Source organism: Peromyscus eremicus, chromosome 5 (assembly GCF_949786415.1).
Source record: "Peromyscus eremicus chromosome 5, PerEre_H2_v1, whole genome shotgun sequence".
In the NCBI taxonomy this organism is placed as follows: domain Eukaryota; kingdom Metazoa; phylum Chordata; class Mammalia; order Rodentia; family Cricetidae; genus Peromyscus; species Peromyscus eremicus.
In genome coordinates, this window is record NC_081420.1 from 56,047,294 (window position 1) to 56,074,241 (window position 26,948).

The following is a 26,948-nucleotide window of genomic DNA, read 5'->3' on the forward strand; positions in this document are numbered from 1 at the left end:
TACTGTTAAATATGAGTTTGTCTAGGTTGCTCCTCTCAGCCTCTATTTAGTGTCTATACAAGTCAACCAGCCATTTGAACGCCTCAACTTTATTAAGGCAAAAAAAAAAAAAAAAAAGATAAAATTCCTCCAAGTCCCTTCCTTCCTTCCACAGCCCGAAGGAGCTGATGGATGAGCTAATTGTCATCCCCTTCCAGGTGGTTTTCCTCCATGCTTGGCATCTGCATCGGCAGGCGGCACCTCCAGGGCTCTAGGCTCAGGGCGGGACCCGGTCGCCCACCCTGGCCTCCCGGCCGCCGCCCGCAGGCGCCCAGAGCGCACGGGTGACGCGACTCCCGCGCTTCCTGCTCTGCGGCGGGGCCTCCTCCGCACTGTGACGTGCCAGGCTGTGACCAAATATGTCCCTTTCCCCTCCCTCGCCGGCCCCATCGCCCGCAGGCCGCCTCGAGCCTCGGGGCTGCCACTTGGACGTCAGCCTGCCCAGGTGTCGCGGGCCAGCCCCCCCGCGCAGCGTCCTCGGCGCGATGCCCTTCAGGAAAGGTAGGGGGTTCCCGGGTTCTCCCCAGGTGCGGAGACCCTTGTCCCCTCGGGGATTCCGCCTTGCCTCCTCCCATCCTGCACTGGCCATCCTGCCGCGCGTTACGCCCCTTCGCTCGGCGCTGTCCCCTCCAGCCCTGCGCTGTCCCCTTGAGCCTCGTAGTGTCCGCGGCTACACCACGTGGATGCGGGAACCCCCGCTGGGCTGGGAGGCGGAGAGCGCAGTGCTAGTGGAGGTACTTCTAGCGAACCCCAGGATCCTACGGCGTCCCAGCCCCGGAAAGCAGGCAGAACAGCCAGCCGGGAATTTCAGCGTTTGTTTCTGGGAAACTTGGGTCATTGTGATGGCCGGAGCTCGGCAGCCTGGGGCGGATAGGAGGGAGACTGCAGAGGGGAGGAGGCCGCGGCGTGTGCAAGGCAGATCCCAGGCTAGCTCTGCCTTCGCATTGTCACCCTGGGGAAGTCATTTTTTTTTACCCCGCACTTTCAGTTTCCTCCGCGGCAAAATGGGCACAGGAAGAGAGCCGGCTGTGGGAGGACCGGCAGACAAGTATACAGAAGCAAACCGGTGCCCCGCTGAGGTCGGTCTGGCAGCCACACGCAGTGCCCGTCTAGGCTTTGCAGGCTCTGCCCACTGCCACTGCTGCATCTGAGCTCATTCACCTTGGCATTCTGCCCCGGAGGCCAGGAGATTCCCATGGCTCACTGCGGGGGGTCGCCAGAGTATTTGGTCCCATTTTACAGGCAGGGCTATGAAGGCCCAGTGAGTCTCCAAGCCACTGTTTAGAGCTGGGCGGGACCCCGGGCCACGATGCTCAAGTCAAAGCCTTGGAATGGAAGTAGGGGCTGCAGAAGGGTAGAGTGACTGGGAGACTTTTCAAACTGGGACTCTCTGACCTCTGCAGCTTGGTGGCACGTGCCTGTAATCCCGGTGCTTGGGCTGATGGGGGAGGGATGGAGGCAGGAAGATCAGAAGTTTAAGGCCATCCTAAACTACAAAGCAAGTGGGAGGTCCCCTGGGCGACTTGAGACCTTGCTGGAGACAAACAAAAACCGCCTAAGGCTCTCCCACTGGGCCTGCGGACTTGTGGGTAGGGACGGAAAGAAAGCCTGGCTCGCCAGGTGCTGGGGCTGTCTAGTGTGGCTCTCCGCCTCCACCCACCTTTCTTGCCAAGCTTCTCTTCTTTCATAATTCAGGTGAATGGGCAGGTTATTTCTGTGGTTGCTGGGAGGCTATGGTGGCCTTTGTCCCTCATAAGCACAGAGTGCTAAGGTACCATTCCCAGCTCCGGGCTGTGAAGGGGGCAGGCTCACACTCCTATGCTGCTGGAGATAACGTAAAGGAAAGAACTCGGTCAAAGGGCAGGAGTGATAAGTTCTCTCTGGTCAGCTGGTGATGTAAGCCCACAGCCACTGTCCTCAGGGTCTCTGTTGCCCCATGCATAATGTGACCACTTTGTCCCCGGACCGCCTGTCTTGAGGGTGTCAGAGTCCTTATCTCACCTCATTAACTGCAGTGCGAAGAGTCATTGATGACACACTTACTCACTTCTCTCATATTTATGACCTTGTGGTCTCTGGTGGGCAAATTAAAAGAAGGCAAAGGTGTCTGTTAGCCGTCACAGTGCTTAGGGGATGGCCTTCCAAACGGAAGTAATTATACTCTTCAATTTTTTTGGGGGGGAGGATGAGGGAGTGGGTCGAGATAGAGTCTCACGGTGTAGTCCTGGCTGGCCAGGAGCTCAGTATGTCGACCAGGCTGGCCTCGAAATCGCAGATATCTACCTGCTTCTGCCTCCCAAGTGCTGGAATTAAAGGTATGAGCTACCACGCCTGGCTCTCAGTGACTTTAAAATAAGATTTTGCTTTATAGCTTGTTGTGGTGGTACATGCTCATTACCCTAGCACTTGAGAGGCAGATGCAGGATGAGCAGGAGTTCAGATTTTTAAAGATAGGATAGCGTGTAGCTCAGGCTGGCCTCACACTGGATACACATCGGAAGCAGGCCTTGAAATAATCCTCCCACATCCCAGGTGCTGGGATTTGCAGGCATTCAATGCCATTCCCAGCTAGCAGCTTTTTTTTTTTTTTTTTTTTTTTTTAAGAATTAGCTTATTTAGTGCATTATTAGATTATAAAGGCAAACTATTTGTCAACTGCCAACCAAATTTGGCTCTACATTTGTTCCTAGTTTTAATCTGAAGAACCATTGCCAAACTGTGAGGAAAGTATCACTTTCCCATTCCATGATTACTTTCGGAAGGTCCCAGTGTGTGAGAAACTGCTTGGAGGCCATGCTGTCTGGATCTCCCAGATGCTTGGATTTGAGCCAAGGCATAGACTCCGGTGGGCTTTGAGTCTGAGGCAGAACTTCCTTGCATGTTAAATTGTGAGCTTAAAATGTTTAAATTTTATCTATTTATTTTGTGTATGTGAATATACAAATACACATACACCATGGCACACATGTAGAAGTCATTTCAGGAACCAGTTCTCTGTCTACGATGTGGGTGCTGGGGGTTGAACTCAGGCTGTTAAGTTTGGCTGCAAGCATCGTTACCCACTGAATAACTGATTTGTAAACCAGTTCTAAGTTATAAACTCTTAGCAATATCCAACAAGTAGGAATCGGAATCTCTGGGAGCCGGGGTGTGGTTTGTGTTGGCATCCTGATTAACCATGCTCTGTGACATGGTCAGTTAGGAAAGGGACCGCTGATACTCATCCCAACCCTGGCAGACATGGGAGAACATATGTGTGCACACATACCTATGTTTTTAAAATTCTGAGCCATCTGAACATATCAACTATTCAGAGTACAGTTAAAATTAAGACATGAAAAAGTCTTTGCTGTTTTCCACCCTAAGCCAAATGCAATCAGATAGAGGAGGAGGTTTCTTCTGTGGGCCGGATGGAGGAGGCTTCTCAGTGAGCCAGAGGCTAGGAAGCCTATCCTTTGATATAGTTCTGTCCTTAATATTTATTTTTTATTATTGTGTGTGTTTGTGTATGATGTGTGTGCATAAGTGTGAATGTGCATGGAGGTCAGAGGACAACTTTCAGAGTTGGTTCTCCTTCTCCTGAGGGTTCCAGGGACTTAGCTCAGGTCTTCAAGTTTGTGTGGTAAAGTGCTTTTACTTGCTGAGATACATCCCTGGCCCCCTTTTTATGATTGACAGTCATAAGGCCTGGGACCAGCACTGTAGGGGCCTGGAGGAAACGTAAATCAGGTAAGTAGAGGAGAGTTTGGTAAAGAGCTTTCTCTGAAAGATTGAGTAGGATATAGGAAACCCCCAGAGGTTAGCAAGAAGGCTATGTATCCACCTCAGGCCCAAGATGTTGAGGGGGCAGTGTGGCTGGCTGACTGAAGTCCTGGCCTCTTGTGGAGGATGCAGGCATCTGGTGGGCTGCAGAGAGACCCTGGTGTCCTCTGTCTCTGTTCTCATGGCACCGACAGCTATGAAGCCCGGAGCCTGATGGTACTGTCCCTACAGGTCAATCTGCCTGGCTGCAGTGCAGGGTAGATGTGCCCAGTGGTGGACAGTTGATGTGTTGGAACCACACATATCAACCTTAGGTCCTGGTTTTACGCCTCCCCTGCAGGAAGCACACAGTAATATCGCCTGAATTCCATTAGGGCAAGGTTCAGCAGTCCCATGCCAAGTCATCCCTTCATCCTTGACACTGTGTGCCAGCATTTTCCAGGTAGTAAGTAAACAGACAGACATAGGGCTCCCTCCCTGGAGCGCACCTCCTATGATATCCAGCAAGTGCCAAGAGGAGAAGGTCAGAGATTGGCACAGGGCTATGATGATAGCTCTGTTGGTAGAATTCATGCAGAGCACGCACACACTAGGGCCCGGGTCCAATCTCTAGCGCTACAAAAACTGAGTGTGGTAGTCCACACCTGTAATCCCAGCACTGGTAGAGGATCACACAAGATCATCCTTGCCTAAATAGCAAGTTCAAGGCTAGCCTGAGCTGTCTGAGACCCCATAGAAGGAAGAGAAGGAGGAGGAGGAAAAATCCGAACACAGATTGAGGTGTGGTGACAAATGTCTGTAATCTCAATACTCAGGAGGCTGAGGCTGGCAAATCTTTGTAAAATCAAGGCCAGCCTGCATTACGTAGCAAGACCCTGTCTCATAAAATTAAAACCGTGTGTGCGGTGGTGCAATACTACAATTCTAACCCTTGGGACGGATTTTAGCAAGTTTGAGGCCAGCCTGGATTACATGAAGCCCTGTCTCTAAACCAACAAACAAATAAAGGAGCAACACTCTGCTGCCTTTCTCTGCTCTCCTTAACACTACCTCTAATGTTTAAAAAAAAATCCAGCAAACAAGTCAAATAAAAAGAAGCCCCAGCAGAGAGCCAGTTTTGAGTTTCTGTTTTTGAAGGATGAAAGCCCTCCACCCTCACCTGACACCTACTAAGGAAATGAGACTCTGGACAGAGAGGGCTGTGGCCTGGCCAGCTGCCGTAGATGAAGACGCGGCCTCTCCTTGGATTTGGTGTTGTGGTGGTAGTGAGGTACTTACATCTGTGCATACCTCCTTTCTGACGTGGACTCCAGTGGATGGCGTGTTGTTGTTGTTGTTGTTTTGGCACTTTGTAACACAGGTGGAGTGACTGGTGAAGGGGAATACCCCCTAATACCCTCTGTGGCTCGGGCAATAAACGACCATCAGGATGCTGGCATTACCTAGGCATCTTGTCTCTTGTATGGTCTCCGGGGTGACTGCGGCTGTGGTGAGGGAAGATTTTCAATCCCAGGACTGACTGAAGAAGCAGGGCTGTAGAAACTGGCTTGAGGTTGGCTTGAATAAGGAGAAGTTAGGAAACATGAGTGCTGCAAGCCGCAATAATATGAAGTAGGATTTCAGCTGATATGACAAGCTAATAATACCTGGAAGAAGCCAAGGGCCTTCCAGAGGTCAAGCTGGGGCTCAAGGAGTCTTGGTGATATTGGCTTTTGATTTTCAGCCATTTCTTGCTATGAATTTCTCATGTGCTATTGTAGCTTTTCCATCATTTATTGGGCACCATTTCCCTTCTACTAAGGAATATTTAGATAACCTTCTGTGCAGTAACACAGCCAGGATCCCTAACTTCAGGTCTCTCTGTAATTATCGTCATTAGCAGCATCCGGCCAGGACCACCCCGGACGGACGAAAGTATCTTATCAGAGATACCTTTGTACTCTCTAAGAACAGACTTAAGCATCCAGACTATCTGTTTGTGAAGGCCTGGCAGATGTGCTAATTAAGCTTAACCTTTCCCTTTCCAAAGTCTTATCTCTACTTTTAGATCTACCTTTAACAATTAACTCAGAGCTAAAGGGTTTCTACTTACAGGTCCATCAAGCTGACTCAGGCTGCCCAGCCACCGAGTGCACTCCCCCGCCCTGCCAGAAAGCAGTAGTCAAGATAGCTGGGACAGATAAGGGGCCAAAGGAAAAGAAGGCAGTTTTATTTTCACTCGTTGCTGATAGACTCCTAACACTTTAACAAATCACTTCTAAGAATATAGTTGAGCACATAAAATCCCCCTTGCTCAGATATTAACCAAATTTAGCCCTCAGTTGATTCTACTCCTCATTAGTCACTTCCCTTTGGGGTTGCAGCTGATGGCTGGCAATTACTGTTCTTGTGTGTGGATCTTATTGCCCCTCCTTTTGACCCTGAGGGAATTCAAGCCTGGTGACCTTGCTTTAACCAGAGTGTTGCTATTGCATGGGTATAGAATTGTAAACCTCAGAGACTTGAGAGGACCAGACAGTGAAGAGAAAAGAGAATGGAAGAACTAGATGGGGAAGAACTGGATAAAAACGAACTGAGATGGGGAAGAACTAGATTGAAGGGCTAGAAGAGAGTACTAGAGGAACGAGATGGAAGATGAGGAAGAGCCAGATGGGGAAGAACTAGGTGGGGAAGAACTAGGTGGGTAAGAATGAGATGAGAAAGACCGACCGAGATGGGGCAGAATTAGATGAAGGAATTAAGATAGTCTTAGAGGGAACAGCAGAAAGATGTAGAGAGAATCAGGCAAGAAAGGAGCTAAGTGTGAAAGCAGAAAAGAAGCTGTGTAGAGAGAGAACTGACCCAGAAGAATAAAGTGTGTGGATTAAAGAGTTTCGTGTACATAGATTCATTTCTTGTCATCAAAGATTAGATTATCAACTGGTTGTAGATTCTTCCTGGACCCTGGGAGAGGGCTGTCGAGGGGCTAGACCTCCATAGTCCCCGTTACATGAGAACTGAGCAAACAAAAAGGGGGACAGGAAAGCCGTCAGCTAGACACAGGGAGGAAGTCAGAAAGTTGTGGTTAAGTCAGGGAGCCACTGTGGAGGGAGGTGAGGTGGCATTCACTTCTGCAAGAACTTGACACCTTCCAGGATGGGGAAGTTGGTTATATAGCTCAGTAAGAGAGTGCATGTCTCACATGCAAAAATCTCTGGGCTCTGGGATTTCATCCTCAGCACCACAGAGGAGATGGGTGGGAGGGGGAGGAATATCTGAGTCTCATAGATGACAGGGTATGGCTTAGTCTAGAGCAATAGTTCTCAATCTGTGGGTCGAGATCACTTGAGCTGCATATCAGATATTTACATTACAATTCAAAGCAGTAGCAAAATTACAGTTATGAAGTAGCAATGAAATAATTTTATGGTTGGGGGTCACCACAACATGAGGAACTGTGTTAAAAGTTCGCAGCATTAGAAAGGTTGAGAACCTGGCCTAGAGCCTGGGTTCTTGACTAAATTCCCTTTCAGGCCTAGTGTCCGTCAAACAAAAGTATTTCAAGTATTCTTGCCTGGGCCCGTCATCAGAAGGGACAACAAATAGCAGGCGAAAGTTCCAATAGCAATGATGGGCTGGGGACCTGGCGCGCTGGTAGGACACTTGCCTGGAAGCCTGAGGCTGGGGTTAGATCCACAGCCGCACGAAAACAAAACAGAACACTAGGCGCAGCAGCTCACACCTGGAATCTCCAGCGCACAAGACACAGAGGCTGGAGGATTGCTGACAAGTAGTGAGGTTCAAGGTCAGCCTAGGCTACAGCAGGAGACTCTGCCAAAACATAAAACAAACAACAGCCCCCTAAATAAAAACATGGAGATGGCTCAGTGAGTAGGGGGTCCTTGCCACACAAGCCTGGTGGCCTGAATTTGATCTCCAGGAACCATGTACATAAAGGTGGAAAGAGAAAACCGACTTCACAAAGTTGCCCTGTAATCTCCACACTCATGTCACACATATACATCACACACACACACACACACACACACACACACACACACACACACACGGGGGGGGGGGGGGGGGAGAGATGCACACACGCACACTAATTAGAGTTAAGGGCTGGGTCATTCAGAGCATTCATTCCTCTTGCAGGGGACTTTGTCAGATTCCAGGGGGATCTGACACCCTCTCCTGGCCTCTATGGGCTCCTGCACGTAAACTCACACAGACAAGCATGCTAAGTAAATCTTACAAATTAGAACTGTTCCAGACACGGTGGTGCACACAGGGAGGCAAAGGCAGGCAAATCTCTGAATTAGAGGCCAGCCTGGTCTACATAGTGAGTTCCTGGACAACCAGGGCCCTAGGACACCAGAGAGACCCTGTCTCAAAAGGAAAAAAGGAAGGGGGGGGGCGAGAAAAGAACTATGACCACCTCCCCCCAAAACAAAATCAAAGGCTCGACATGTGATTCACACCTTCAGCCCAGCGCTCGAGACCAGGACCCAATAAGAGAACAGGACTTCAAGATTGTCCTCAACTGCATATCCAGTTGCAGCCTGGGCCATATGAAGACCCTGTCTGATAAAGTTCAAAACCAAAACCAAACCAAAAAAAAAAAAAAAAACAAAAAAAACAAGCAAATAAGTAGATTTTTAAAAACCACACCAAGTGTGAACTCTTCTAAAAGCAAACGAAAGGGGAAACAAACAGGAACCCCCAAACTCTCCCAGCTTCTTCCCAAGTGCTGGGAACTAAACTTAAGGCACTTTGTGTGTGTCCATGATCCTCATCTCCACCCTCAGAGACCCTGATATTAGCATGACTGTTTGAAAGATAAACAAGAAGAGGCTGAGAAGGGTTAGGTAAATTGCTAAAAGCCTCGCAGCAAATGTGAGAAGAGAGCTGGGGCAGAAACCTCTGCCTTCTGCCTTTCCAAGGTGGGCCAGAACTGTCACATGCTGTGTAGTGTGGCCTGGCATGGTCTGATCTGGTATGACATGGTACGGTGTGGTGTGCCATGTCAGGCAGACCCAAATGGTGCACCAAGCCTCCATTAACAATCAAGTTCTTTTTTATTGTTGTTGTTTTTTCGAGACAGGGTTTCTCTGTGTAGTTTTGGTGCCTGTCCTGGAACTTGCTTTGTAGACCAGGCTGGCCTCGAACTCACAGAGATCCACCTGACTCTGCCTCCCGAGTGCTGGGATTAAAGGCGTGCGCCACCACCGCCCGGCTCAACAATCAAGTTCTTTATACAGAGAGAAGTAGAGAAACAGCGTCAGATGCTGGGTCCCTCTGCATCTGTGAGAGATGTGTGCCAGCCCATGAGAGGTGCTTATGACTCTGTATCCCAATTCAGGACCCCTTCTTTTGTCTTCCCAATATGGTCCAAAGAGCAAATCCCAAGACATCCTTAAGGAGGGAGCTGTGTTAGCCATTGAGTCTCTCATCCGATCCTGGACTCCAGTGAAGTGCCGTGTGCTGTCCTCCACTCAGGGCTCTTTAGGAGGATGCATTCAGGGAGCTCTCTTCTTTGGTGCCTAAGAGCCTTATGGGTATGAACTGAGCTCCCTAGATGTGTGTGTGTGTGTGTGTGTGTGTGTGTGTGTGTGTGTGTGTGTGAGAGAGAGAGAGAGAGAGAGAGAGACAGAGACAGAGACAGAGACAGAGAGACAGAGACAGAGACAGAGAGACAGAGAGACAGAGAGAGAGAGACAGAGAACATGCTCAGTGTCCTTCCTCAGGTGCTGACCATCTTCATTTTTGAGATGATTTCTCACCAGCCTGTTACTCTCCAAGTGTGCTAGTCTGGTTGTCTAGTAAGCCCCACAAAGCTGCTTGTCTCTGCTCCCCACACGCTGGGATCACAGCTATGTAGCAGCCTTTTGTTGTTATTTAGAAAAAAAAAAAAGGTGGTTTCTGGGGATCAAACTTAGGTATCCATGCTTGGAGCTACCCCCCTAGCCCTTCCCTGGCCATTTTCAGAGACTGTCTCTGACACCAGCTTTGACATGCTTCCCCCAGAGAAGGAGTCTGAGGAATGACGTCAGCCGTGGGAGGACCTGACATGACAATGGCATCTACAGAGTTCACATCTGAGAACCACATCATCAAATTAGGAAAAGAAATAAACGTCACAAGAACTCTCACGATGTTTTTAGTTAGTTTGTGATCCTGTGTCCAGCTACATTCATAGTGATCCTTGGCTGCATGTGGAACATGGGCCATGGGTTGGACACACCTAGTTCTTGGAACTCATTCAGGTAGGTTTTCTTCTTGTAGAGAGTTAAAATACCAACTGCTGATAAATCCTGTGGGGGGATTGTGGGCCTTTGGAATTTCCAAGCTGCCGTGAACTGAGTCTTCCTTTCACGGTCCCAAGCCACTGAGAATATCCTTCAGGAGAGCCCTTTACTCTCTCCATCCCAGCACTCAGCACAGACACTCACAGTCTCGCCATTGTCTCCATATCTGTGGCAGGTGCCCCTCACCATGTGTCCTCCTCTCCTTATAGGGGGCTGATGAGATGGCCCAGTGGGTAATAGTTCTTGCCACCAAATCTGACAACTTGATTTTGAGCCCTAGGATTCACACAGAGAGAACTGGCTCCTGCAGATTTTGTCCTCTGACCTCCACACATGTATCATGGCGCTCGGGATGTAGTTCAGTTGATACAGTACTCACTTAGCATGCATGAAGCCCTGGGTTTAATTTTAGCACTCAGGAAGGCAAAACAGGATGGTCAGAAGTTCAATGTTATCCTTGACTACACATCAAGTTCAAGACCAGCCTGGGATATATGAGACACTCCCCCAAAAATAACAGCAGAGAAGGAAATCACAAATAATCACAGATGTCATGCAAGAAGAGCAGGAGCAGGCAGGTGAAGACTCTCCTCTTGCCTGACATTCTGCAGGAGCTGTGTGGTCGGAGGGAATGCAGTAGCTCCATGTCTGTTTTACCGTCTACTAACCCAGCCCTCTGACATAAGGGTTCCTGAGTGACCACCTAGAGGGACCACTTATTCCACAGGCTGATGGACATGTTTACAGACCAGTCAGTCTGTAAATATGCTTTCGTCATTTGTGGTCCTGTGAGATGGTTCCGAGACCTGCTTAGGCAGGAAGAGGCAGTGGAGTGACCGGGAAACTAGACCGACAGGTCACCTCAATCAGGAGTCATCTCAAGAAAGCCACTAAGATCACCGGACTCCGTTTACCTAACTGTCAGAGAAGGAGATGTGCTAATGTGCTCCCAGCCCTGATTCTGAGGGCAGTGTTTTCCAGTTGCTTGGATGCTTATCACATACATACACCAAGTGTTTGTTTGGCCTTCAGAGCTTACTGGCTAAACTGAACACAAGAAGAGAACGGAGAGACTCAGTCGGTAACGGAGCTCAATTGGTAGAGTGCTTGTATAGCACACACAGAGCCCTGGGTTTGCGCCACAGTGCCAAGTGTGTTGGTGCTTATCTGTAATCCCGGTGCTTGGGAAGCAAAGGCAGGAGGATCAGGAGTTCAAGGTCATCCTTGGTTACAAGAAGAGTTCAACATCTGGCTGAGCTACTTGAGACTGTCTCAAGGGGGTGGGGGGCAATTCCATTTGCACTTTTGTCCTCCAAAGATTTTGTGCTGGATGTCTGTCAGCATCTGTAGGTGAGAAGCTACGTTTTCAGACAAATGTCATACGAAAGGTCCTGCTTCTGGTCTCTGGATTCCTTTGGCTTTGACTTAACAGCTGCAATGTATGTCGTGAATATACCTTCTCCCTTCACTGAGATTGCCTGCAGCTCTCTGTCTCTCAGAGCAGGCTGCCCTGCGCACAGGTCTGTTGTTACTTCAGGTGCCTGCGGGACAAAGCGCTCTTTGATAGGGTTCCCACAGTCTAAAGTCCCTCCTGCCGTCTAGGGAGAAAATGACTATGCATTTTTAAACTTGGCTGAAAGGTTGGAAGCCCTCGTGTTTTCTTTATATGCCCGATGGCAGGCAACTTGAAATCTACAGAAAATAAGAAAGAAGACAAAACTTGTCCTCGGAAGAAATCAGTTGCCAAAGATTTCCTGCTTGGGAGCGGGGCTAAGGGTGAGAATGTAGCTCAGAGGTTAGAGTGCTTTTTTTAGGACGTACAAAATCCTGGGTTCAGTCCTCAGCACCTCATAATCTGAGAGTGGTGGTGTATATTTATCCCAGCACTTCAGGGATGGAGGCAGGAGGGTCAGGAGTTCAAGATCATCCTTGGCTACATACAAGGATTATTATTATTATAATTATTATTTGAGACAGTCTTTCTGTGTAACCCATGCTGTCCAGAAACTCACTGTGTAGATCAGTTTGGTTTTGAACTCACAGGGATCTGCTGCCTCTGTCTCCCAAGTTCTGGGATTAAAGGGGTGCCACACCATGCCCCCAACCTACATAGAGAAATTGAGACTAGCCTGGGCTACATGAGATCCTGTCTCAAAACCCAAGAAGCTAACTAACCCCCACCCCCTTCCCTCCAAAATGGACTGTGGATGGGGGGGAAAGTGAGAAGAGGCTGGAGAGGAACAGCTCAGGTCTGCAGAGCACTCTCTCCTCCTGCTGACCTGTAACTGTATATACAACACCCCCGGGGGGGAGTGTGCGGGGTGTGGGTGTGTGGGTGTGTGTGTGCTGTGTCTAAGCAAGGAGGCTTGGCTCCGGGGTGTCTCATGCCTGGCAGTCAAGGTACTTCATAAGAGTAGACAGGCTTAGAGTTATCCTGCCCGCTCCTGGAGCTCCTCCTCCAGGTTTCTTCAGAAGTCCTCCTCATGGACCACTCAGCAGACAGCCTCCATCTGTATTTTTTCAGGTACTCTGTCAGAAGGAAGACTGTTTTGACCCCCTGTCCCGAGGAGGATTTTTCAGAGGCTCCAGTGCCCCTGACGCTCAGAGACACTGAGATACCAAATGCTTTGAAGTTAGCTGCTCTTTCCCACGGTGGCATTCGAGACTTTCTGTAACCTCTCTCCCTTAGGCCAATTTGGCCATGCTAGGGGTTCATCCAGTTGCCCTGCACGGATGAGAAAGGGCTAGGCAGTTAGTGGGAGGCAAAGGGGAAGTTGGGAAGATACCTCAAAGGAAGCGTGGACTTTGAAACCGGAAGAGAGAAAGTGAAGGTCCGCTGTGGGATACAGACAGGCTCCAGGGAAAGGCTGCCCTTTGTACTGAGATCTGTGCCTGCTGGGAGCCGGATGCCAACTTAGATCAGTGGGCACTGAAGCATTGGTAGCTGAAGGACAAAACTGCACCCCTGATGGTTTTGTTTAGTTGCACTTTAGAACTAATTCAGGCAGTGTCTTATGTAACCCACGTTGGTCACAAACTTAATACATATTAAGGCTGCCCTAAACTCCTACCTCCTACCTCCCCAAGAGCTGAAGGCAGAGGCATGTGTCACCATGCCCAACTTTCCTGGGGGAACTCTCCTTTCTTTCCTTCTCTCTCTCTTTCTTTCTTTCTTTCTTTCTTTCTTTCTTTCTTTCTTTCTTTCTTTCTTTCTCTTCCTTTCTTCCTTTCTTTCTTTCTTTCTTTTCTTTCTTTCTTTCTTTCTTTCTTTCTTTCTTTCTTTCTTTCTTTCTTTCTTCCTTCTCTCTCTCTCTCTCTCCCTCCTTCTCCTTCTCCTCGTCCTTCTCTTCCTTCTCCTTTTCCTCCTCCTCTTCCTTCTTCTCTTTCTCCTTCTCCTCCTTCTCCTCCTTCTTCTCCTCCTCATCCTCCTCCTTCTCCTCCTTCTTTTTGGTGCTGCTGGGGATGGAGCCCAGGCCCTCAAGCATGCTAAGAAAGCATTCTTCTACTGAACACGTCTCCAGTCCTCATTTTTACTCTTAAAAATTTTGAGACAGGGTCTCACTAAGTTGACCAGGCTGCCCTTCCACTCATTCTATGGGCTGGACAGACTTCGTTCTCACAATCTTTCTGCTTTAGCCTTCCCTCAGAGCTGGCATCATAGGCTTGTGCCATTAGATTCATCTTATTGCAAAGCTTTTTAAAAACATTTTCCAGGCCAGGTGTGGTGACACACGCCTTTAATCCCAGCACTTGGGAGACAGAGGGAAGTGGATCTCTGTGAGTTATAGACCAGCCAAGGACACATAATGAAACCCTGTCTGAAAAAAAAAAAAAACACGTTTTGAGATTCATTAATTTATATTAAGAATTTTTTTTTTTTGAGGCAGGGTCTCTCTACATAGCCCTATCTGTTCTGGAACTCACTATGTAGACCAGGCTGGCATGGAACTAACTGAAATCTGCCTCCCTTTGCCTTCCAAGACTTTTGCCACCATACCTGGCAATTTAATTAAAAAAAGCCACTTTGTTGAGATGTTATTTATTTTTCTTTTATGGGTGTCTTGTGTAGATGTACATCTGTGCACTGTGTACAAGGAATGCCCAAAGAGACCAGAAGAACATGTCAGATCCCCCTGGACCTGGAGTTGCCATGCGGATTCTGGAAACCAAACCTGGGTCCTCTGAAAGAGCAGCTGGTATATTATTACCCACTAAGCCACCTCTCTGGCCCCTGTAATTTAAAATTTAAAACATTTAAACATTTTGTTTTATGTCTATACACCACATGTGTGCATTACCTGCAGAGGTCAGTAGAGAGCATTGGATCCTCTGGAACTGGAGTTACAGATGGCTGTTAGGCCCTTGTGGGTGGCTGATGCTCTTCACCAATCAGCTGACTTTCCAGCCTTTAATCAATCAATCAATCAATCAATCAATCAATTAATTAATTTTTGGAGACAGGGTCTCACTTTGTTACCCTGGCTGGCCTGGAACTCATTTGCCATGTACACTGGGCTGGCCAGGAACTCACAAAGCTCTTCCTTTGGCCCTCCAAGTGCTGGGATTAAGTGAATGTGCCACCATTTATTATATTGTTCTCTGTGTGGATATGTGCAGGAGGGCCAGGAGAGGGCACCAGGTCCCTGGAGCTAGAGTTACAGGGAGTGGTGAGCAGCTTGTTGTGGGTGCTGGATATTAAACATATAGCCTCTGGAAGAGCCAAACACACTCTGTATTCCTGAACTATCTCTCCAGCCCACTGCAAAACTTGTAAAAAAGCTTGATGCCCCAGAAATTCCGATGAATAGTTTTGTTTGCTAATTTGGAAAGCTGCTTCCTGAAACAACTTATCCTTAGGCTGTATGTACAGCACATCCTGCTATTTTCTAGTGTATTCCGTTTCATTGCAAAAGACTCTGGTTTTGCGCACACACGCGCGCGCACACACACACACACTTTAAAATAAATTTATGATACCCTTATAAGTTGATTGGCCCATGCATTTTGTCACAGAGATGAAATGAGTAAGTTGATTCCACGGCCACAATCGTCTATAATCCATGATTTTGAGGTCACTCTTCCATGTACCAGATTATCTGCAGAGGTTGGAAGTGTTAGCTCTCCTCCCTAGCTCCCTTGCAGCTAAAGTTCTGGGTATGGCTTAGGTACTGTGGAGAGTTCTATGTAGCCCAAAGTAAATGGTCTCCTAATGCCTGTATTTTGAAGGCTTGATTCCTACCTTGTGGTGTAGTGATATGTGGCACAAAGGTATTGTTATTATTATTATTATTATTATTATTATTATTATTATTATTATTTATTATTATTATTTGCCTTAGTGTTTGGCATGCATGTGTGTCTGTGTGAAGGTATCATATCCCCTGGAACTGGAGTTATAGACAGTTGTGAACTGTCATGAGGGTGCTGGGATTGGAACACAGGTCCTCTGGAAGAACAGCCAGTGCTCTTAACTGGTGAGCCATCTCTGCAGTCCCAAAGGTGTGGATCTTAATGGCAGGAAGTTAAGTCACTGAGGGCACACCCTTGAAGGGGATATTGGAAGCTCAGCTTCTTCCACCTCCTCTCTTTGCTTTGTGGTCACCATGAGATGAGTCATGAGGCTTTGTACATCATAAGCAAGAAAGCAACCGAACCAACTAATTGTAATCTGAAACCAAAATAAGCCTTTTTTCCTTGTGAATGTATAATACAGGGGGTGGGGGTGAGGCATGGACAGGTGTGTGTGTGGGGAGGTGGGTTAGAGAAAAAGCTTAGCGGTTAAGATCACTTTTTCCTCTTCCATTCCCTGCTCCATTTCAGGCACCTCAAAACTACCTCTAACTCTAGCTCCAAGAGATCCATCACCCTCTTCTGGCTGCGCGCGCGCGCGCGCACACACACACACACACACACACACACACTTTAAAATAAATTTATGATACCCTTATAAGTTGATTGGCCCATGCATTTTGTCACAGAGATGAAATGTTGACTAGCGCACTGAATGACTAGTAAACCAGTGTGAACTGAAGGTAAATGTTGAGGATGCAACAGTGACATGTAGCAGGCTAAACTCATACCTGTGGAGCTTACATCATGACAGAGCTGGAGTGGGAACAAGATCCACAAGAAAACAGGTAAGAAAGTGAACACTGAGGTATAAGACTCTCTCCTGGCCTTCTGGTATACCTTCAATCTCCTGCACATACCCACACACAGGACAACATAATTTGAAAGACCAGGGGGTGTTACATGTGGGGAAGCACCAGGCAGAGGCCTCATGGCTGGAGTGGGCAGCTGAGCACTGAGGAGCTATGCTGCTGCAGAGTGGGTATGGGAGCAGAGCAGGGGTGGCCTCGGGAGGCAGTGGGCAGCTAACATAGGTTCTCCACGACCACAGTAAAACCTTCACCTTTTGTGTACAAGGAGATATGAAGGCCTGGGAGGGTTTTAATGAAGGCAGGTGTGGTGGTTTAAATGAAAACGGCCCCGTAGGTTCACACACTTGCATGCTTATTCCCTAGTTGATAAACTGTTTGGGAAGGATTGGTAGGTGTGGCCTTATGGGAGGAGGTGTGTTGCTGGGGGTAGGCTTTGAGGTCTCAAAAGCTCATCTCAGGCCCATCATCTCTCCTTTTCTCTCTGCCTATGGCCTGTGGATTGGGATGTAAAGCTCTTAGCTACTGCTCCAACGCTAGGCCTTTCTGCTTCCCACCGTGGTGATAATGTACTAGTCCTGGGCAATTGTAAGCAAGCTCCCAGTAAATGCTTTCTTTTATAAGAGTTGCCTTGGTCATGGTGTTTCTTCACAGCCATAGAACAGTAGCTAAGATGGGAGGATTCACTTGAAGTTGTAAATATACATTCGGTTGGGAACCACTTTCCTGAGTCATAGGGTGAAGCTGTTCAATCAGGTAGGTGTTTCAGGCACAATGCAGGCAAGCAGATGATGGTTAGGCCAGAGATGGTGGCACTCGTTGATGGATCTGAGTGGGAGAGAGAGAGAGTGAATCATCAATCCCTCCCACAGTTGCCTCCTACCTGAACTTTAGAGGTGTTGGGGCCACTGTTTTCTTTTTTAGCAGCTGCGCTGGAGTCGAGGTGGTAGACTGCAGTGTGCTGAGTGAAGCCTTCACCACAAGACAGGCACCTACTGTCTTCAGGCCCTCTCTGGGGTTGCCTTCAGTCACCTGTGTGAGGTCACCATGACCTCTCTGAGTGGCTATGCCTCTGAGGTCCTATGTCTGATAGATGTTTTGAACAGCCCACACGAGGTCACTATAACCTGCCTGAGCAGCTTCAGCTTGTGGTCCAAAATGACGGAGATTCAGCAGATAGCCTTCCAGAGAGAACTGTTATGCTTTGAGTCAATTACCATGCAGACTTCTTTTTGTTGGCATCGTTTTATTCTTGTCAAGTATATGTGTGTGGGGTGTGAGTACATGTGTGTTTACATATGTGTTGGTGCACATGTGTGCAGGCACGTATGCTTGTCCACAAGCATGCATGTGGGGGACCAAGGGTGATGTCAGGAATCTTCCTTGATCACTCCACCTTACTCATTGAGGCCGGGTCTCACAGTGAAACCCAGAGCACTCTGGTAAGGCTGGTCTCCATAGCCAGTTTGCTTTGGGGATCTTCTGTCTAAGCCTTTCGAGACCGGAATTATAGCTACGATGCCATGCACACCAGGTATTTATGTGGGTGCTGCATATCTGAACGCTCATCCTCTTGTGTGTGCAGTAAGCGCTTTAACCACTGATTACCGCACTTAGTCCCTGGCCTCCTTTTAAAGAAGAAACTGGCTCAACATGGGGATGAGTGCCTGTAAGCCTAGCACTTGGAAGACAGAGGCACACATAAATAGATAAACAACAACAAAATCAAAACAAGAACTTTTTTTTCATCAACTTGTCGCCTGATAATTGCCTTATAATAGCGGCTGGGCGTGGTGTCACATATCTTTAAAGGCGGATCTCTAGGAGTTCAAGACCAGCCTGGTCTACACAGAGAGTTCCAGGCCATCCAGAGCTATACAGTGAGACTGTTTCAAACCACAGTGACAAAATAACCCTCTTAAAGGAAACTCAGTGTGCACTCTGCCAGGAGTCACACTTTCTGTCACGTCATTTGCGGTAGCTGCGACGTCCCTGGAGAGTGCCAGAGGGAGCCTGTTTCTAGCAGAGATCACGATTTTGTTTGATGCTGCTTTATATGAAAGCTTTGTTACTAACTCGTTAGACTGAACAAAATGTCATAGTCAGCCGGGCAGTGGTAGTGCACTCCTTTAATCCCAGCACTCCGGAGGCAGAGCCAGGTGGATCTCTGTGAGTTCGAGACCAGCCTGGTCTACAGAGTGAGATCCAGGACAGCCAGGGATACACAGAGAAACCTTGTCTCAAAAACAAAACAAAACAAAAACAAAAACAAAAACAAACCCCAAAAAACAAAAACAAAACAAAAAACAAAACAAAACAAAAAACACAGTCACGTGGCATCTACTGCTTTATAGGAAACTGATTTATTCTCTAACCTTATAAAAACTCCCAAACCACTCAATTCAGAATGAATTCCCATAAGTAACAACACGGGCTCATGTTAGGAAACTGAGCAAGGAGACTGTCCTTCTTTAAAATCTGTGGCTGTGTACTTCTTGGCTTCTGTCAGAAACAACTGAATGACCGATAAGACCTTTAAAAACCAGGCTCTAGGCTGGTGAGGTGGCTCTGTGGGTCAAGGCATTTGCTGCTAAGTCTGATGACCTGAGTTGAACCCCTGATACGCACACAGTAGAAGGAGAGAATGTTGTCCTCAGACCTTCTTGTGTCCTTTGGGCACATTTCTCCTGACCCCAACATAAGTAACAGTTAAAGAACACAAACTCTTCCCCAGTTTGGGTGGTGTGTACCGGTAGGCTATGCTGAGGAGGCAGAGGCAGGGCAAAAATCACAAGTTCCATGCCAGGCTACACCTTTGGAGGAGCTGAGAGCGAATAGGATCAGAATGACCGTGATATGAAATGCTCAAAAAATTAAAAATCATGCTGTGTGATCTGGGTAGGGTGGTCCATGCCTGTAATCTCAGCACTCAAGATGAAGTAGGAGGATTTCTGTAAGTTCAAAGCCTGCCTGGGCTACATAGCAAGTTCCAGGCTAATCTGACTTTTGTTCGGCAATGGCACTTATTTCTGTGGAATTGCTAGTTTCAGGGTTAGCTGTAGGTTAGAGTCTATGAGATTGCATCAGGCCTCTGATACAGATGGAAGTGCTGCCTTCCAAATAACGATTTAGATGTGCAGTGGTTGAAAGAACATCAAATATTCATGCTGGTATTTCCTTCTAAACTTGCCTATCTCATGGTAGCTAATACATGTAATCCCAGAATTTAGGAGTCTGAGGCAGGAGGATTACTGGTATGTTCAAGGCCAGCCCAGCCACCATGGCCAGACTCTAGCTATTTTAATTAGGAAAATGAGATTCCTAATGATAACATCTGATGACCCCCAGGAGCAATGGCATTTTGTTAAGGTCACTCAGTGAGGTCAAATACCAGTTCCTGGGCCTCAGAAAGTATCTACACAGATAGGCAAGTTTAGAAGGAAATACCACCACAAATATTTAATGTCCTTTCAACCATTGCCCAGTGAGCATGTACTACTACTTTAAAAAACAGAAAGTAATTTTTGTATCTGGGCATGGAGGTGCACATCTATAATCCAGCACCAAGGAAGTTAAAGCAGGAAAACCTTGGTTTGGAGACCAGCCTAGGCTACATAGCAAGATCCTGTCCCCACATAAAGATAATAATAATAGCAAGGCATAATGACATATATGTATGAAAATGTCACAATGAAATCCATTATTTTGTATGTTCACTAAAAATTAAAAATCTAATTTTTAAAAAAAAAAATTGTTTTTTTTGAGGAGTCTCATGTAGCCCAGACTAACTCACTGTAATATGGTCCTGAACTTTTGATCTTCCTATCTCCTTCTCCCAAGTGCTGGGCTTATAGTTGGGGACCACCACCACATCTGGCTTCCAAAAATTAATTTCATTTGTTTACTTATTCATTTATTTATTTAGAGACAGAGTCTCACCACCTAACTCGGGCTCATCTGGAGCTCCCTATGTAGACCAGGCTGGCTTCTAACTCCTAGAAACCCATCTGTTTCTGCCTCTAGAGAGTTAGGATGAAAGGCGTGTCTCGTTCAAAAAGTAACTCAGACGGCAAAAACAAAACAAACACATTTGTAGATGGAATGTCAACGCATGGAACACTTTTATTCTGCCTATGTTTTCCGAGAGTAGGTATGGGGGTGGGGGCGATGAAGAAGGTTGGTTTATGTCCTGAAGTGGTTATAGGGAAGAGAACCCAGGAGAACCGGACGCCCCAGCCTGGGGTAGGTGAGGAACTCGGTCTCAGAGACCCCATACAGGGAGACAGGGACTCGGTCCTCCACCGTATTCGCCTCCAGAAAAGCGCTAGGCACCACTGCACAGGCTAGGTAGAGAGCGTCCCTGGCCCCAGCATCCCAGAGGGGTCAGCCGGGGACTCCCAGAAGTTGGCAGAGAAGGGGCGTGGCCTAGAGGCAGGACCGCGGGGATTGGCTGCGGCGCACGGTGCACGGCCCACGGCCCACGAGCTGGTCCGCGCACGCCCCTCCCCTCCGGGGCCGAGCCGCACGCTGAGTTCACGTGCCCCTCGGTGCTCTCAGCTGTCTCACGCACGTGGGTGCGCGCCGCGGGGACCGAGGGCTTGCAGCTTCCCGCCGCCACTCGCAGGCTGGGTCGCTTTCCTAGCAAAGAGTTTTCCGAGAAGCCCAGGCAGGGAGCGGCAGTGCTTTGTAAATAACTGGAGGAATCCCGGAGCTGGGTGCGGCCGGGGTGGGCGTGCAAACCCCACAAGAGGAAAACAGTTACCGGGAGAGATCTTTTTTTAAAAAATCTGTTTCCTTTTTTTTTTTTTTTTAAATCTTGAACTTGGGCGATTGCCTAAGAGCACAAGGTGTTTTTAATCTTAGACAGTAGTACAATTGCTTGGCAGCAGGGTGTGCCAACCCTCCTGATCACGGACGCGATGTTCTGCAGAACATTTGTGTAAATAACCCACGGAAACCGCTGTAGGAAGACGGCCTCCGACCATCGATGTTCATTTTGGACCGGAAACGACAAGGCCAAAGTTATCTCTAGGGTAGGGCATCAGCTCTGGAGACCCTGAGAATGCCCCTTACCTTACCCTCTAGGTTCAGAGGTCCTAGAATGCATTGTGTCTGTGATTACACACAGCACTTACCTAAGAGGACAGGAAGAGTTGCTGAGCTGGTGAGGGTGGAAATGTCATTTGAGGCTCCCTTATAAGAACTGAGGATGTTCTGCTCACGGCAGGATAGGGGAGGCACACGACTTCTATCTGCTAGTATTTGGCAGCCTGTGTAAATAGAAGGTTTCGCTGGTCTTAGATGTAAATTTATAGAAGGCAAATTTGAGGTCTGTTACAGAAAAGGATAGGTTTCTGTTCAGGAACCAGGTCCAGCTAGATGTTCACGTTCATTCATGAGGGATGGGTAGCTAAGACTCAGTTTTCATCTTCCATACCCCAAGCCTTTGTGTCTTCATAAAACATCTATCTTTATAGAATAGATGACCTTGCAAAAAGCAATGTTGCCAGGAGGATTTCTGCACGGATTTATCGCTTTGGCCTGGAAGGTTTGTCCAGCCCTCTTGAGCTATGCGGCTGATCTATTTACAGGTGGAAAAGGACTGCCCAGTGCTAAGAAAGGATGCACATCTCCGCTTCACCAGTGATAGCCCTCTTCTGTGGTGGTTTCTCAGGTCACTGCCCTTACACTTACTGAAAGAATGATCCAGAGTGTGGGTTTAAGGAATATGATCATGATATCCACAGCTGTTCACTGTTCCCACTAACCCCTAGCTTTAACTTTCTACCGCTTCACTCCACACAGCTGATGAGATCTGGAAGAGCTGGGGCTGAAGGAGGAGTGACTTTGACCTGAGTGTATGTTACCTGGAAGGCAACACCAAATCCAGTACTCTAAAAAGTCAGGAGGGAGGTGCTGGTCTGATTCAGCTCTGTGGTCCCTAGGTTGTCCGTCGTATTTCAGACTTGAAGGGATATCTAGGTATGATGGTATGAGTGTATAATCCTGTCAGGTAGTCAGGAGGGTCAGGGGTTCAAGGCCAGTCTTGGCTTCATAGCAAGTTAGAGACCAGCCTGGGCTACATGAGACCTTGTCTTAAAAAGATGTACACATACATAAACACAAACAGGCCTGGTCCTGCTCCTGTTATCCATGGTCTCAAGAGGCAGAAACAGGAGGATTATGAGTTGGGGCCAGTATGGGCTACAAAGTGTGAATTCAATTCCTGGGCTACAGAACGAAGCATGAACGTTTAGAGGTGCCAAATGTTTTAGATAAATTTTTCTTTTCGTTCTTTTTGTTTTTAAGACAGGGACTCATGTAGCCCAGACTTTTAAACAATTAAGAACCCATCCTGAAAATACCAAAGGTATTTTTAAAATTTGTTTTTTGTTTTGTTTTTTTTTTTTTGTTGTTTTGTTTTGCTTAGAAGAATTTACCTGAGGCAACATTTATACCTGGTTGCTTCTCTGTACTGAGTACTGTTTTTGTTTTTTCAAGACACTATATATCCTTGACTGTCCTGGAACTGTAGACCAGGCTGCCTGCCTCTGCTGGGATTAAAGGCGTGGGCCACCATGGCCTGGCTGAGTACTTTTTTTTTTTTTTTTAAGAGCCCTGGAAGTAGTGTTGGCCTGTTGGGCATTAGATGGGCCTTAGGGAGAATATATTTTTCATTCTTACTCTTGGACCTGGAAAAGTTAATGTGTCTCCAGGGTTCTAAGTAGAGCAGGACCTTAGTGAGTGGAGGGATATATAGGCAGCTCAACACTAAGCCACCATGAGGTCATTGGGAGTCTAGGAGACTGGTATCATCGTTGAACATAGAGTAGACCTTTGCTTGAGAGACTTGATTGTATTGAGAGTGAATGTGTGAAACTTCTCACTGGTGGCTTGGAGTCATGGTGAGAAGAGAGGAGGGAACTGTTGGGATCTGTAGAAAGCCTTAAAGATACCATGTGCTTTTACTTGGGATGTAGCTCAGCTGCTAGAGTACCTGCCTTCATGAAGCCCTGGGCCACATCCCTAGCACTACTACACCTGGGAGTGGTGACACTTGTCTATAAAATCAGTACTCTGGCGGATCAGGTGTTCAAGTCACCCTCAACTATCTTGAGAGTTTGAAACTAGCCAGAGGAGAATGAGACCCTGTTTTAGAAGCAAACAGCTGGGTGTGGTGACACACACCTTTAATTCTGGCACCTGGGAGGTAGACACAGGTGGATCTTCTGTGTAGTGGTGGCTGTTCTGGAACTTGCTCTAGAGACCAGGCTGGCCTCAAATTCAGAGATCTGCCTGCCTCTGTCTCCTGAGTGCTGAGATCAAAGGTGTGCACCACCACCCTATGTTTTTGTTGTTGTTTTGTTTCTTTTGAGACAGGGTCTCTTTATGCAGTCCTGGATGTCGTGGAACTAGATGTGTAGCCCAGGCTGTCCTGGAACTCACAATTCATCTGCTGCCGTCTCTGAGTTCTGACAGTATGGAAATGTGCCAGCATTATCCGTAACTCATCTTTTTAAGTTTGGTCTTTTTCAGCGGTGAGGTTTGTCATATACACAGTCACTTAGTGCAGTAGCACACATCTTAGTGGAGGTAGCAATTTGTTATCAGGAAAGATCAGATAGCCTATTCAAAGCAGGGATGAGATAGCAAAGACAAGCCAGCACTTCCTGAACCGGAATGTGTGGAAATCACTCGTCTATCATTTCAACTGCAAGTGTTCCATAGATCTGGCTGGAGCCCAGACTTCCCAGAGTTGGAAGGCTGACTCAGAAAGCGTGACTTGGGTACCTTTGCCTCTTCTGCCATGTCCGAGTCATTGAGGGAAACCTAAAAACCACTGGGTGTCAGGGACAGGTGCTGTGATGTCTGCTGGAACACCGTGGTCCTGTATTTGAGACTGTAAGGAAGTCCCTGCTTGCTCACTTTGTGAAATCATCAGCACATTGCTGGGACTGTTCCCATCAAGGATGTTTCATGTATTTCCCAATGTTGTTTTGCATCATGGTCCAGATGGTTTCTGTAGCCCACTTCAGCAGAGGGGAAGGAGCTCATGCAGTCAAAGAGAATTGAACTCTGCTACAGGGAGAGGAAGGAGGTAGGTATGGGCTGTCTCCTTGGAGTAGTGTAGCACGAAACTTAGATGGTCTTATTAATAAAAACAAACCTGGAGCCAGGTATTGGGGTGAACGCTGGAAGATCAGAGAAGCAGAACAAGCCACAGCCACCTCACTTTGCCAGTTCCCCAGCTGATCCTGTTTATTCAGACTGGAAGCCTCTCAGTCCTCATCCAGAATGAATCTCAGCTGAACTGTGCTGCTCAAAGCCTAAAAGCTTAACCAGCAAAATGCTTCTGGTTCCTGGTCCTCATGCCTTATATATCTTTCCACTTTCTGCCATCACTCCCTGGGATTAAAGGCGCGAGTCACCATGCCTGGCTGTTTCCAATGTGGCCTTGAACTCACAGCAATCCAGACAGATTTCTGCCTCTGGAATGCTAGGATTAAAGGTGTGTGCTACCACTGCCTATCCTCTATGTTTAATATTGTGGCTCTTCTGTTCTGTGACCCCCAGATAAGTTTATTAGCATGCACAATATTTCGGGGAACATAATACCACCACAGAGTAGAAGCAGAGAAGTCAGGAACAAAATGGTGTTCCCCTTACCAGTCTGTGTTGGGTCACTTGGATGCCTTGTTTTTCCTCTCTGCCGCAGAATCAGCAAGAGAGTGTGAGAAGACAGTAGAATGCCCACTGCTTCCTTTGGCACCGACATTGGGAGTGCATGCAAACACTGTTTCTTCGTTAATGGTTTTCAGATGATACTGAGATACTGAATGCTTAAGTGGCTTATCTAACCGCCAAGTGACACAACAGTGTTGTGCGAAGTGACTTTTCCTGGGGACACAAAACACACTCACCTACTTACTCCAGAAAAGGAACCCACGACAGACCAAAGTACTGGTACCACATAGTCCAACTTGGTGAACCCAGAGTTTTATTGGGGTTACTTACAGGAGTGTGGCTGAGGGGTGACTTACAAGAGCAGAAACGACTCAAAGACAGCTGCATCATCAGAGCCCACCATCATGGGTCACAGGTCATGAAGGCTGAGAAACGGGAGCTCATTGCACAGGCTGCAGGCCGCTCAACAGGTCTGACAGTGTCCTACCCAGCCCCCCCCCCCCCCCCCCCCCCCCCCCCCCCGGTGCTCTAATCGCCAGGCTGGGCTGCTTTCTGAGGCTTCCAGGCAGCAGGTCTGGTGTGAGAGTCGTCTTTGCCACTTTTCTTGTCTGAGAGTGTCCTCTGCCTGGGCTCTGCTTACTCTAGCATGGTGGGGCCTAGTGAATCGGGTCACTTTCAGAGAGTTTTGTAGCTGTTGACAAATTTGCTTAAGGAGTTAAATGTTAGCATCTCAGAGGAAACTGTTGTACAACAAACAGGCACAAATCATTTGATCACTGCTTAATCTATTTTAATTAATTGTGAGTGTGCCTCTGTGTGTCTGTGTGTGCATGCATGTGTGTGTTGCCTGTGTGCATGCTTATGTGTGTGTGTGTGTGTGTGTGTGTGTGTGTAGGCATGTACACACCAAGGTGCTCATGTGAAAATCAGAGGACAGCTTGGGGGAGTTGGTTCTTTTCTCTCACCCAATGGAATCCTGAGATGGGATTCAGGTTGTCAGGAGCCCATACCCTCCAGCTCTGTTCCCCCTTCCCTTTCTTTTTAAAACAGGGTCTCACTCTGTAGCCATGGCTGATCTAGAACTCTCTGTATAGACCAGGCTAGACTTGAACTCAGAGATCTGCCTGCCTCTGTCTCTGTGCCAGGTAGCACAAGCTATCACACTTAGCCTAGATGTAATAGGCATCTCTTTGGGAATTCTGTTACAAGGCTTGATGTAGATGTAACCAACCTTCTTATTAAATAAGAAACACAGAACCAATGCAAAGAAGAAAGCCAAGAGTTCAGAGCTAAGAGCTAAAACCTTACCCTTCCTCCTGCGGTAGTCCTACCTCTCCGAACCAGAGCTACTTCCTGTGTTAAAGTCCTTATACAGAATTTCTGTTCTGCCTTCTCATTGGTTGTAAACCCAACCACATGACTGCCTCGTCACAGCCTGTCTGTATAGACCTCCAGGTTTTCTATGATTGGTATTGAGATTAAAGGCATGTGTATCCAATACTGGCTGTATCCCTGAACACACAGAGACTTACCTAGCTCTGCCTACCAAGTGCTGGGATTACAAGCATACGCCACCACTGCCCTGCTTTCCTATGGCTTGCTAATAGCTCTGACCCCCGGGCAACTTTATTTATTAACATACAAATAACATTTTAATACAAATAAAATATCACCATATTTCCCCTTTTCTATTTTAATAAAAAGAAAAAAGGAAAAAATCTTATAACTAACATAAGAGAAATTATATACAAAAGTACAATAACTATATACAATATATACAAGTAATAAATACCTAAACAATGTCTAGTTCATTTGTATTTGACAAATTCAGAGAAAATAATTCCATTATCTATCCTATTGTATCTAATTCACTTTCTATCCTAATTAATCTTCAACTATAACTAACTAATCTTTAACTCCCTCAGAGACCCAAGAAGGAAATAATATTAGCTAACAAAAATAAAAACAGGAAGTACATGCAAGCAACTTCCAAAAAATTGTGAGTTGACAGAAACAG

At 47.3% G+C, this 26,948-nt stretch overlaps 1 protein-coding gene across 7 annotated transcripts in view; it reads left to right on the forward strand.

Moving 5' to 3' along the window:
* The first annotated feature begins 397 nt into the window (after positions 1-397).
* The window catches only part of Pfkfb3 (6-phosphofructo-2-kinase/fructose-2,6-biphosphatase 3), an 86,370-nt gene continuing 59,819 nt past the window's right edge, over positions 398-26,948 (forward strand). For 4 of the 7 annotated variants that reach the window (XM_059263494.1, XM_059263493.1, XM_059263496.1 and 1 more), the window contains exon 1: positions 398-540. In XM_059263494.1, coding sequence (XP_059119477.1) covers positions 399-540 — 142 coding nt within the window. In that variant the 5' untranslated portion in view covers position 398. The remainder of the gene's footprint in view (positions 541-26,948) is intronic. The other 3 variants (XM_059263500.1, XM_059263501.1, XM_059263503.1) reach the window with 3 other exon arrangements.